The 12,889-nt window shown below is 33.3% G+C and overlaps 1 protein-coding gene across 1 annotated transcript in view; it reads left to right on the top strand.

The window, feature by feature from the left end:
* The first annotated feature begins 11,861 nt into the window (after positions 1 to 11,861).
* Positions 11,862 to 12,889, top strand: part of LOC117179109 — a 14,717-nt gene continuing 13,689 nt past the window's right edge. The window contains exon 1 of the mRNA XM_033370780.1: positions 11,862 to 12,101. Coding sequence (XP_033226671.1) covers positions 12,032 to 12,101 — 70 coding nt within the window. The 5' untranslated portion in view covers positions 11,862 to 12,031. The remainder of the gene's footprint in view (positions 12,102 to 12,889) is intronic.

Below are 12,889 nucleotides of genomic sequence, written 5' to 3'. Positions count from 1 at the left end.
ATTCCATTGCCAAAATTTCTAGTTAAAAAATAATAATGTTAAATGAAATGAAACGGAGCAAACACAAAAGCACTTCGGGCAGGGATGAGTAAGTAAAATACCCTCGGTAATATGCGTAGTTTTTTACGGTAACTGACTAGGTATTTTACGCACCTAGTAGTTTCTTACACGATGTAAATTACGCGTTAAATTACATCTTTACGTTCTGCTGTTTCCGTTTCCCTATTGGTCTACTGGATGTTAATTTTTTTTTCTACTGGTGAAAAATCAATATATTTTTAATAATTACTTTTTCAAACTCAATATTTAAAAAATATTGATTTTCGATCAGTAGACAAAAACGCCTAACATCAACGTATTTATTAAGTATTAAATTGACTAATATTTCACAATAACAATAATGAAAAAATGGATATAAATGTGAAAAATCACAGCAAATTACAAAGACTTCTTGGGTTTAAATAACTCACCGGCATTCTTAAAAAAATTATATGAAAATCCATTTCAATTACAAGTATTTAAATGAACAATAATAAAAATATTTCACAATTATGACTTGTAGACGTTTGAAATGAACATCATTTCATGGAATATATTAGTATTTTTTTGCTTCTGTTTCGCACAGTTCTAAAAGTCTGCCATATAGGTACGTAATTTAATAGGTATTTTACCTGTTTTCTACGTAATATACTTCACCTAGGTATTTTACGTAAAAACCCTTCAGTTACGCGTAACTGCACATCCCTGCTATCGGGCTTCCATGAATTCCATGTAATGCGATTAATTTTAAAAGTATACATATAAAAATGATCAAAATCATCTAAAAGTAGCACAATATTTTTTTTTGCAACATAATCTTAAAGAATGTTGCTTATAAGCGACTTCTGGGACACAGGTAATTAAATAATTTTGAAATATTGTTATATTTGTTCATTTAAATATTTGTCATTGATATATATTTGATAGAGAGATTATCAGCAACCTGGGTCAGAGCAGTGTTGCGGAACGAACGTGTTATTTAAATAAATATCACGACAATTCTGGATCAATCTAAAAATTGTATATCCCTTCTCCCTCGAGTGAGTCCATCGACATATAGAAATGGACCGGTAACGGGCTCTAGAGAAAGAGAGAGAAAACATAAGACGTATACGTATCTTTTTCCAAATAAAGCTGATTGGTCGAAAATATTTCCGTTGGGTAAAGTTTGGTGCAACACAGGACCGTGCTTTGTGTCGTGAATGCCCCGATAATAAGACGTTTATAGTAATTTTCTTTATAATTTATTTCATTATAATTTATTGTAAATAAATATTAAAAATGGTGGTATCCTGTGTATTTTGTGGGCGTTATAAAGACGTTTATACGGGGATATGTTTTCATACTTAAGTAAAGTTATTAAATGTAGTAAAATAAAAAATGTCACAACAAAAACAAAACCTCAAAATACGAAGTATTGTACCTATGTAATACAAATGGTTATTTTTTTATATTATAGAAATATTGTCAATTGCATTTTTATGTTATTTTATGGCTAGGTTTCCATTAATGGATGAGAACAGAATATGCAATGAATTTGCCGAAAGACTGGCAAAGCATTGGAGACTTTTCAGCGTGCATTTCACCGCAGATTCTTATAAGCAAAAATTCGAAATTTCAACCAAGAAGAATGACTTTTGAACAAAATTGAAGAATATTCAACAAAATAATTAAATTTTAAACCAAATAATGAAATTTTAACTAAAAAAATAAAGATTTAACCAACCATTTGAAAACAGACTTTTTAATCGCACATAATGAAATTTCATAACCAAAAATAATTTGATTTTCTTATTGGGCTCTACTTAGTCCGGACGCCATACACACTTCCGTCGGATTCGCGCTTGATATGCAATGTTGTTGATGATTCTTGTTCGGGCTGATCTCCTCATTCTGAATCAGCGTGATACCCCTCTGGCATTTATGGCGTTCTCGAGATATAAGCGATTAATGAAATTTTCTTTTGCATTATTGTAGAGGAAAAGAAGAGGAATTAAAGTTGTCCTGACATTTATTCGATGAGATCAATAGTTTTTACAAACAAAGCGTTAATAGGTAAAATAATGGACAAAAATTAGTATCCTTTCTGTGCTGAGTATTATTATTTTATTTTAAAAAAGTTTCCTTATAATCGAAAATGTGAGTTGAAATGAACGATTTTCATAATAGACGCTATCTCTCTTAAGTTAATAATTTCGAAGATAGAAGGGTTTTAATTTACGATCGAAAAATACCTTTTAATTAATACTCCTGTTTCTCGACAGTGATTTGTTTTATTACGAAACGTTTAAAACAGAACTTTTATTTACTCTATAATAAATATATTTTCGTATGAAGTCGATGATAAAATAATTATTTTGATATAATTAGGCATCAATGTTTAAACAATCTTTTCAACTTGACACAGGCTCACGGGAAAAAGATATAAAGAAGTCAAAAATAATTTGCATAGTGCTTCTTGTGATCTCTCTGAAACCAGTGATATAATTTTTAATCGAAATCTATTAATATTCGCACCTGTAGGGGTAATGAAAATATCTGAATTAAAATCGCTTCTAACTTTGTTTCTATGCGTCCTACGAGGTTCGGATAAAGTTTAGATAATTCAAAAATTGAATTGGAATCCATTTATGATATTTATTTTTTTTTTGAATTTTGATTCCCTGTAGAATTATCAATGATAATTAAAAAAAAATTTTTTTTTGAGGTGGCCTGGCAACTCCCTGGTGGGTCTCAAGCATGGCAATGAAAAAGTCGACCTAAGCGGCAATGTCACTTATGTATCTTTTTAGTTTGTGCGGCAGTACAGGTGCGAATATTAATAGATTTCAATTACAAATGGTATCACTGGTTTAAGAGAGATTACAAGAAGCACTATGCAAATTTTGACTCCCTAATATCTTTTTCCCGTGAGGCTGTTAAAAAGATTGTTTAAACATTGATGCGTGATTATATCAAAATAATTAATTTTTCATCGACTTTATATGAAAATATATTTATTATAGAGTAAAAAAACAGTTCTGTGCTAAACGTTTCGTAATAGAACAAATCACTGTCGAGAAACAGGACTATTAAATAAAAGGCATTTTTCGTTCGCAAATTAAAACCCTTCTATCTTTGAAATTATTAACTTTAGTGAGATAGCGTCTATCATGAAAATTGTTTATTTCAACTCATATTTTCGATTATAAAAAAACTTTTTTTAAATAAAATAATAATACTCAGCACAGAAAGGATACTAAGTTTTGTCCATTATTTTACCTATTAACGCTTTTTTGCAAAAACTGTTGATTGCATCGAATAAATGTCAGGAAAACTTTAATTCCTCTTCTTTTCCTCTACAATAATGCAAAATACATTTTTTTTAAATATTGAACAATAATTCATTAATTAATTGATAATGAAAATTTAATTAATCGCTTATATCCCGAGAACGCCATAAATGCCAGAGGGTTATCACACTGGGTAATCTCCCGGAACTAGCCTTGTTTGCAGGCAATCAAAAAAGTTTATTTCATAAATAATTTCCGGATTATCGGAAAGGCAGAGTTAAAAAACGACGTAACCTCGAAATAATGCATATGCATAAAACTTTTATTTAGCACAATACATTTTTCTTGTTATTATTCCTCAAAAAAGAGTCCGTCAACATTAACATTGCGCATAGACTGTGTAGACTACTTATGTATGAGCAAGCACCAGAGAAAAAGTAACGCACGATATCAGAAGTAGATTTGATGAAAAAGAAAATCACAACACTTGTTCCAACAAAAATTAAGGTTCCCAATAGTCGTTGCACAATAACTTTCACCCATGAGTTTGTCTTAACTATGCTAGATGGGAAGGTTTGTCAACATCTGTCCTAAACTCCTTCAGCCGCCACTTGCTACATTTGTAGTGCAAAACCATCACAAATGAACCACTTGCAGAACCTTGCAGATAGACCAGAGAACACACAGAATTTCCAATTAGATCTTTCAACGTTCCATGCGTTGATTCGCATGATTGGATTTGTTCTGCATATAGGCTATCGTCTAAGCTTCTGTAAATGGCAAGCGAAAACGGAAAGTGAGAAAGAGCAGGTAAAAACTGCAAAAAAAGAATTCAAAAAGAATATTTTGGTAAAAATGGAATCATCGTAGATATTCGAAAACATGGCTCGGGAACTTTACACACTGGAAATACTGCAAGGAGATTTTTCCGAGATCCTGAATTAAGTTCTGAAATTACTGGTATTAGCAAACAATTGATTCATAAATTCAGAACGATTTTGCAAGCAGTAGCTTCAGGAGAGGTGATTGATACTGTTAAATTTGAACAATATTGTCGAAAAACAGCGAAGCTTTATATTACCCTCTACAGTCGGTATTAGACGCCAGTAACGATTCTCAAAATCCTTCTTCGCGGTACCAAAATTATCGAATCATTTTTCTTCCTATTAGAGAATTAACAGAGGAAGCTCAAAAAGCGACTAATAAAATTTTTAAACATATCCCAGAATTTAACACTAAAAAATGTAGCAGAGAGGATACTAATATAGATCTTGGGCGCAAAACGTTGATTTCCACTGATCCAAAAATAGTATTAAACAAACAAAAGGGGAAAAAAGGTTATTCGCATTTGAAAGACTGAAAGTAATAAGAAACTTAAACTGAAAAGATTTAAATTGAAAAAAAACTTTTTCGTCAACATATACTCAAATAAAGCATATATTTATTAAATTTGTTTAAAACATAATAGAATTTATCAACTAAGTATGATAGTTAATTAGATTTTCATTAGGTTCCCAATAAAAAAGACTGGCATCGAAAAAAAATCATTTTTCAATCGACTGATGCCCGAATAATGCATTTGTTTATTAAATTTGTTTTAAAAAAATATAAAATTTATCAACCAATTATGAATTTTTCTGAAATCATCATAAAGTTCCCAATTAAAAAGACTGACATTGAAAAAAAAAACGAATTCATCGGTCCACAGATGCTCGAATAATGCATTTGTTTGTCAAATTTGTTTTAAAAAGCCATAAGATTTATCAACTGATCATGAATGTTGCTAAATTTATTATGAAGATCCCAACTAAAAGTTTGACATCGAAAAAAAAGAATTTTCCGTTATAAGACACGCCCCAATAATGCATTTGTTTATTAAATTTATTTTTAAAAATCATAAAATTGATTAAAAAAATTATGAACTTTGCTGAAGTTATCATGAACTTCCTGATTATAAAAGTTGACATAGAAAAAAACGCATTTTTCTATAGACAAATGCCTGAATGATACATTTGTTCATTAAATTTATTCAAAGAAATTATAAAACTGATCAACTTATTATGAATGTTGCTGCAATTGTCATGAAGTTCCCAACTGAAAAGACTCGCATTGAAAAACCGCATTCTTCTGTTGACAAATTCCCGAATAATACATTTGATTATTAAATTTCTTTAAAGAATTCATAAGATTAATCAATAAAGGATAAATTTTGCTAAAATTATCATAAGGTTCCTAATTTAAAAAAACTAACATCGAAAAAAACGCATTTTTCTATCGAAAAACGTCTGGTTACTGCATTAGTTCATTAAATTAGTTTATAATATAAACAGTTATAAACTTAAGAAAATTTCTTTGCAATATGTATGTATGTATGTATGTATGTATATTTAATATCTCTCTTTTACGGGTTTGAGGGCCTCCGCTCCCTGTACATAAAATTTACATTTCATCCTTAATCTAAATTCTCCGCTGCTTATCTTCTAATGTTTCGCCTTACTTAAAAATAAAATTATATAATAATAACAACAAATAATACTAATAATTATAGTAACGAGCGATCTTACAGGGCTTCCGTTTCCTCTTACCATAATAAACAAACATTTTCCACGATTTTGAATTAAACTTTTGCTTTTTAAATTCCTTTTGCAGGATCAACCGATTGGCTCTGCCCTATTTCCTTGCTTTCCCTTACTTCTTTCAATTTCTTCATCCACACTTCCTCTCCTGCGCACCTCTCTAAAACATGTGCCTATAACTCCTATTCGTATCCACATACTCTATATAGATTCTCCTCTTTATCCATCCAATATCTACAAGCTCTCACTCCTTCTCCCATTCTAAACCGTATCACCCTACTCCATTTGTCATCCTTTTTTATTTTTTGCAGGTATTCGGGTTCCTCCAACCCTTTGACCATCATATACTATCTATTGTACCTCGAATCTTTCTCCATCTCTCTTCTCCTTGTTTAACTAATATATCTAACTCTACGTCTTGCCATTCCATAACCCCTTCTCGTTTTTCTCCTTTCTTCCTCCCATTTTGAATTTTCCAAATTTCCTCTCGCCTCATTGTTCCGAATAATTTGTGTAGTAACCATTTTTGCCCTTCCTAACTCTTCTCTTAAAATGTATCCTGGGCAATTCCATCTAACCCCCATTACCCAACTCAGAAATCGCTCTTGTATACTCTCTACTTTCCTATGTTCCTGCCATCCCCAGATCTCCACTCCATAACACAGCACCGCCCAAAACAAAGCATCAAACAACCAGACCAAACCAAACAGTCTCAAACCAAAAACCGAAGTAACAGAACTCCTCTACCCTTTCTACTGTTTGCCCGTTCATCTTCCAAACGTAATCCATTATGGTGTTTCTACACCTAAAACACATGACCTGGGTCTTTTCCACGTTCACCTTCAGATCCTTTGCTCGTCAAAAATTCTCATCATCAGGTTAATCTCCTTCTCGTCGTCTGCTAACAGAGCTACGTCGCCCGCATACGCTAGAGAATATATTTTGCTGTTACCCAATGTCGTCCCCCCTTTTCCTTTCTTCTTTATCTTTTCCTCTAGGTCTGCCAACTGCATATTAAACAGTAGCGGACTCAAAGAGCACCCTTGCCTTAGACCTCTTTCTATCCAGAATATCTCTCCTTTTTCCTTTCCTATCATCACCCTAATCCTGGTTTCAGTAGAAATTTCCTTTATCCTCTCCACCAGCCTTTCTTCTATTCCCCTCTCTTGCATTGCCTGCCATAACCCTTTTCTGTATACTGAATCAAAAGCTGCTTTAAAGTCCACGAATAATGCGATTAATTTCCCTTTCTTTTCCCCTGGATTTATATTAACCAAGAAGTTCAGTACGTAAATGTTGTTTATGATTCCCATTCCTTTTCTAAAACCCGTTTGATTGTGTGGAATACTTTCTCTATCCTGTATCTGATTCTCTAACCTTTTTCTTAACATTTCTGCATATATTTTGTAGCCAACTGACATAAGAGTGATCCATCTGTACTCCTCTGCCTTCTTTCCTTCCCCTTTCTTGACAAGTGCTACCACCAGCCCTGTCAACCATTCTCCTGGCCACCCTTCTCCATTCCATACCTTGTTGAAGATCTGCCACAGGCCTTCCCTGACCCCTTCTCCTCCATACTTCAACGCTTCGTTCTCCATACCATCTTCTCCTGTAACCTTGTTCCTTTTTCATCTATTTATTGCTGCATCCACTTCTTCTCTTGTTATTCTATTTCCTACCTCCCTTTTTTCTTTTACTAACTTTCTATTTTCACCTATTATCCTATTGTATTCTCCCCCTAACAGACTCTTGAAATAGTCTGTCCACTCACCCACTTCTGCTTCTTCATTTAAGCCCTTCTTTCCTCCTCTATCCTTATTTATCACATCCCAAATCCTACCTTCTTTGATCGCTTTTTCCACTTCTTCCTTGTACTTTTCCTTCCTCTCTGCTTCGTCCTTTCTAGCATCCTCTCATGTTCCCGTTTTCTCCTATTGTACTCCCCCTTCTCTATTTCCCCTATTCTTCGTTTTCTTACAAACTCTTTCATTCTCTCTTTACTCTCCTTATATTCCTCGTCCCACCAGCCTCTCTTCACCCCTTCTCTTTCTGTTTTTGTACATATCTCATCCCTTACCTTCTCAATCGACCCTTTCAACCTTTCCATTAACCAGTCTACTCCTTCCTCTTCTATAAACCTAATCTTCTCCTTTTCCATTTTTCTTGAAACTCTTTCAGTTCATCTACTTCCCAGATTCCCATTTTCTTGCTCCTTTCTCCCCCTCTTTCCTTTCTCCAACTGCCTCGCTTCTGGCCACCACCTTTCAGTGTAGCTATTACCGACAAGTTCTCGGACCCAATCTCATTACCCACATTCATGCAACTTATCAAATTCCTCATTCTTTCTTCCGCTAGGATGTAGTCTATCACTGTCTCTCCCTTCCCTACAAATACGATCTATCCTTCCCCATCTCCTTTTATATTGCCACTACATATAGACCAATACGTTCCTCCTATTATGTCTAGTAATCTCCTCCCCTCCGTGTCTATCTCCTATGCCTGGAACTCCATACATATGCTTCCCTTTCTCCATCCCATGTCCCTCCTCATTGTTCGCCAGTTCATGCATTGAAATCACCTCCTATCAAAACTAACTCTTCTTTCATTTCCTCCATCCACCTCTTAATTACTCTCCAACCTTCCTCTTCCCCTCTTCTTCTATATACACAAACCACAGCTATTTTGACTTTTCCGACTCTAATCCTTCTTACCATTATACCATCCTTTTCGTTCCTATCCCCCTCTTTTCTTTCTTTTAATGCCAATTATTTTGTCACACCTGAGATCATTCCGCTCATTTGCCCAAGTTTCACTCATCATAATCACATCCCACTTTTCTATCTCCCCCCAAAATCCTTTATTCTTGTACTTCAAATCTGATACATTCCAGAAAGCTATTTTCACGTTTCTCTCCTCCCTTCCTACTTCTTTCCTATTCACTTTGTTTCCCGTTTGCCGTTTATCCCCATTTATCCATAACCTGTCTCTCCCTATCCACACGATATGGCCCTATTTCCTCTCTGCCCAAGCCCTGTGCTCTATTTTCCATCTCCTTCTCCTCTCCCTCCATGTTAGATCTTCTTCAATTCTTTCCCTTCTTCCTCTCAATAATTTTTTTCCCTGCATAATTTTCTTTTTCTCTTCCTCACTCCCCACTATTACTGGAAACATTCCTTGTTTTCCTTCCTTCGTCCCTCCTATTCGCTTGACTCCTTCACTCTCCACTTTTAAACCTTTAACTACTAATTATGGAAAATCGTAGAAAACATTTTTTCAACAAATAATTTGTTTACAAACCATTTTTTGTTAATTGTATAATATTGGAACATCTTTAAATAATATTACTGTATGCAACTTAGGAGATTTCAATAATTTTGCTATAATTGACGAGCACCGGGAACGTCAAATAGAAAAAATGAATATTTTTTTCGTTATATTTGTACGTTATTTTGAACAAAAAATATAATTTTTCCCACTGTGCGTCGGTCGCTCAGGCGTGAACAAACAAAAGCGTTTCTACAAAACGGCCCTCTATCTGGATAATTCCCCACCTCCTCCAGCCTACAAAACCGGCCCAGTCTCAGAGCTTCACTGTATACTTTCTATACCTGCTCTCATTTATCGCGTCTCCCTTTTGTTTGGCGATTCGCAATTGCTCTAAAGACTCATCTTCGATTTCCCCACAGATTTTGCACATAACCTTCTATTATAATTCAGAAATATAAAATATCAAAAAATTTAATTTTATAAGATTGTTGGGCTTCAAAAGTACGCGATCCTTCACATTGAGCGCTCGCAACTCGTTAAAAAAATCGCAGAAAATTCTACCCATATGCACGTGAAAGCTTATTCTTCCCAAATGAACGATATCTATATTGTTGTCCTAAAAAAATTTGTGCGATAGCGCTGATGTAAAACGTTCCGAAGAATAAGGCTTTGGGGGCCCTCGTTTTGAGCCTCGACTTTCGAGGCTTCCCAAGACAAGCTGGACATTTAAAAAAATCTCAAATAATTCACAGACTCTCCTTAAGGTGTCCAAAAAGCAAGACAGTTTTCCAAATTTCGAAATATGAACGTGTATACTAATTGTACATCGTTTTCCACAAACATATCATCTTGGAAAGAAATGATCCTTTACGAATATTTCGGAATTTAATAAGAGTAGCCATCTTATAAAAAGTGTTAGAAAAAAGTATACATTTTACAACAATAGGTTACTCAGAAGGAAGGGGATACCGGCTCACCCGCAGCTCAATAGCTTAGGAAATTATTAAAATGGCCTACAATTTTTTTGGGTAGTATGCTTTTTGCTCTCGAAATTCACAGGTAGGTACCGGCTGAGGGAAGCGAACGTCCCCTTCTACTGCACGGACTACGGATCTATCCTCTTCTATTACGCCCTAGTTCAGTGATATCTGAAATTGTACTGGAAATAGATTTGTATGCTTTTTTACGCACCACCCTGGAGGTAAAGCATAATAAGGCGCGTTTTTTTAGTGGTAACCCCAGTAGGTCTAATCCACGTGTCAATACTATACAATACTATACTATATACAATACTATACAATGTCAAAGTAATTCAAATAAGAATTTTTCCCTTTTAAATCTTTACTTTTACTTTAGTTACTAGTTTTTTAGAATTGTTAAAATTTTAATTTTTAATTATTAATTATACTTTTACTTTTTGAGTCCGCCATAATAACGCGATCGAAAACAAAACAGTCTAATACCTCCATCTTATACAAAAACACAAGGCCGAAACAAGTCCATAACCACTGACCGGTGTTGGTGAAAAGGGTGGGGGAGAGAAGGGCTGGACACTGGTGGACTCACTGACGTAGTCCGTGCAGTGGAAGGGGACGTTCGCTCCCCTAAGCCGGTGGCTGCCTGTGAAGGTCGGGAGCAAAAAGTCAATCTCACATTTTTTATATCGCGTAAATCCTTTAAGATTATTGGAGATCCCATGAGATCGCTTAAATCTTGTGAAATTCTTTCAAATCTTTGGAAATGCTACAAAATTCTGTGAAATTTTTGAAGCCTCTTAAAATTCTCTGGACTCTTTTAAAATATATAATCGTAAAAATCCATTTAAATAAGTAGAAATCATTTAAAATCACTTGAATATAAATTAAGGTTTTCTAAAAAAAGCAGCTTTCCAATCTCAAGAAATCTTTTTAATGCTTGGAGATACGTTAATAATAAATCCCTCAAAATCTTTGCAAATGCTACAAAATTCATTCAAATCCCTTGAAATCATACCTTAAATAAATAAATTGATCATTCGTTTGTAGTTTCTGTATATTTTGCATCACTTATTTCAATATTTTAAAATAAGCTATTTCTATCTAAGTTTTTAATAATGATTTTCTGTAATTACTTTTCTCGAATAACAACAAAAATCATAACAAATTCATTATAGTAAAATCATTATAGGCCTATACTGAAGTTCCTACTACAACAGTGAGTAGCGAATCCCTTGAATAGTTTTTAAATGAAAGAAAATGTAGAACAAATTATGTAATGTATTCTACTGAAAAAAGTAAATAAATTAACGGCAAGATCAATTCAATGTATTATTTAAATGTATTATTTAAGGGTTATTAATGCAATCTCAGTCCTGGTTAAACTTGAAGGTAATTTAAAAAGTAACTGAAAGTAATAAACAACTTATAGACAAATTTGAACTAACTTACGTTACAAGTTACTAGTTGTATCAAAAAAGTAACTAAAAACTTCATTCCCTTTGTAACTTATTAGTTCTGAACACTGTTCTATAAACAAATGTAATAAACACATATTCTTTCACCGCGACCCTTTCGTACAGTACATACTAAATTAAAAATATAGTAGTACATCATACAAATCCAAGAATTCTGACTGATTGGGGGTTGGGTTACAGGCTTAGGCCCATAAGACCCTTGAATTTCAAATACGAAACTCAAACGATTATTCTTTTGAAGTCATAATTGCTAAGAGAAGGTATGTACTTAGTCATCGCTCACTTGTCTTCGGCACTTAGAGTAGAGTAGAGTAGACTAGAGAGAACAATTTTGATTAGCGTTGCATTTTTTATTGTGATATTTTGTTTATATATTAATCTGAAATAAGAGTTTTTATAGTCAATATTGACTAAGTATTTTTAACATGATAAGAATTAATCTCGTTGACTTAAAAGAAATGATAGGCTCAGTACCTTTCTTCAAGAGAGAAAACGGTAAGTACACGTAATTCGTATATTATAATATGGCCAAAGTAGACTAAAATTGTTATAAAAGCATGAAATTTGCTGTGAAGGTTCCTTTTGACATAAGATAACTTATCAGGTGGATTAGCATTTTTCAGTCGAAAATATGTTCCAAATTAACAAAATAGTGGTGGCTTTTCAATTAATTTAAAATTAATAAATAATTATATAATAATTAATTTTATAATACACAAACACACACACAAATTTCCAGATGAAACCTGTTCCTATTTATTCGCTCTATAAAAATTCTTGTTCCATTTGTCGATACTTTTGATGATTATGACTATTTATGACTATATTTTCTGTGTCTTTAAATTCGTACATGTCAGATAGTTCAAACCCCTGCCTCTAAAGCGCAATGTTCGCCACACAACAAACAAAATTTTGTGTCACCGATTTCCCCGACTAGACCGTACAAAACCTCATTATTTTTTTAAACTGTCACAATTGTAATAAATCACTAAAAATAAGTTATAAATATATTTGATTCATTTATGTTATTTCCTCACGATCAATAAAAGAACATTATTTTATACTTTTTATAATGTCCATAAAATTTCGGTTCATTATAGTACTTTATTTTTAGAGAATTGATATTGCGATTTTTACAAAATGCACATACGTATCTCCAATCAGTCAACAAATATATTTATTTAATATTATTATGAACTCTTTTGTTCATAATCGTGATGAAAATAAAGTTAATGAATTCACTGGTGAAATCGACAGCCCTTTTTTAAAATTAACGAGAGGGA

Source organism: Belonocnema kinseyi, chromosome 8 (assembly GCF_010883055.1).
Source record: "Belonocnema kinseyi isolate 2016_QV_RU_SX_M_011 chromosome 8, B_treatae_v1, whole genome shotgun sequence".
Classification (NCBI taxonomy): Eukaryota; Metazoa; Arthropoda; class Insecta; order Hymenoptera; family Cynipidae; genus Belonocnema; species Belonocnema kinseyi.
This window is presented reverse-complemented; position numbering and strand designations above follow the sequence as displayed.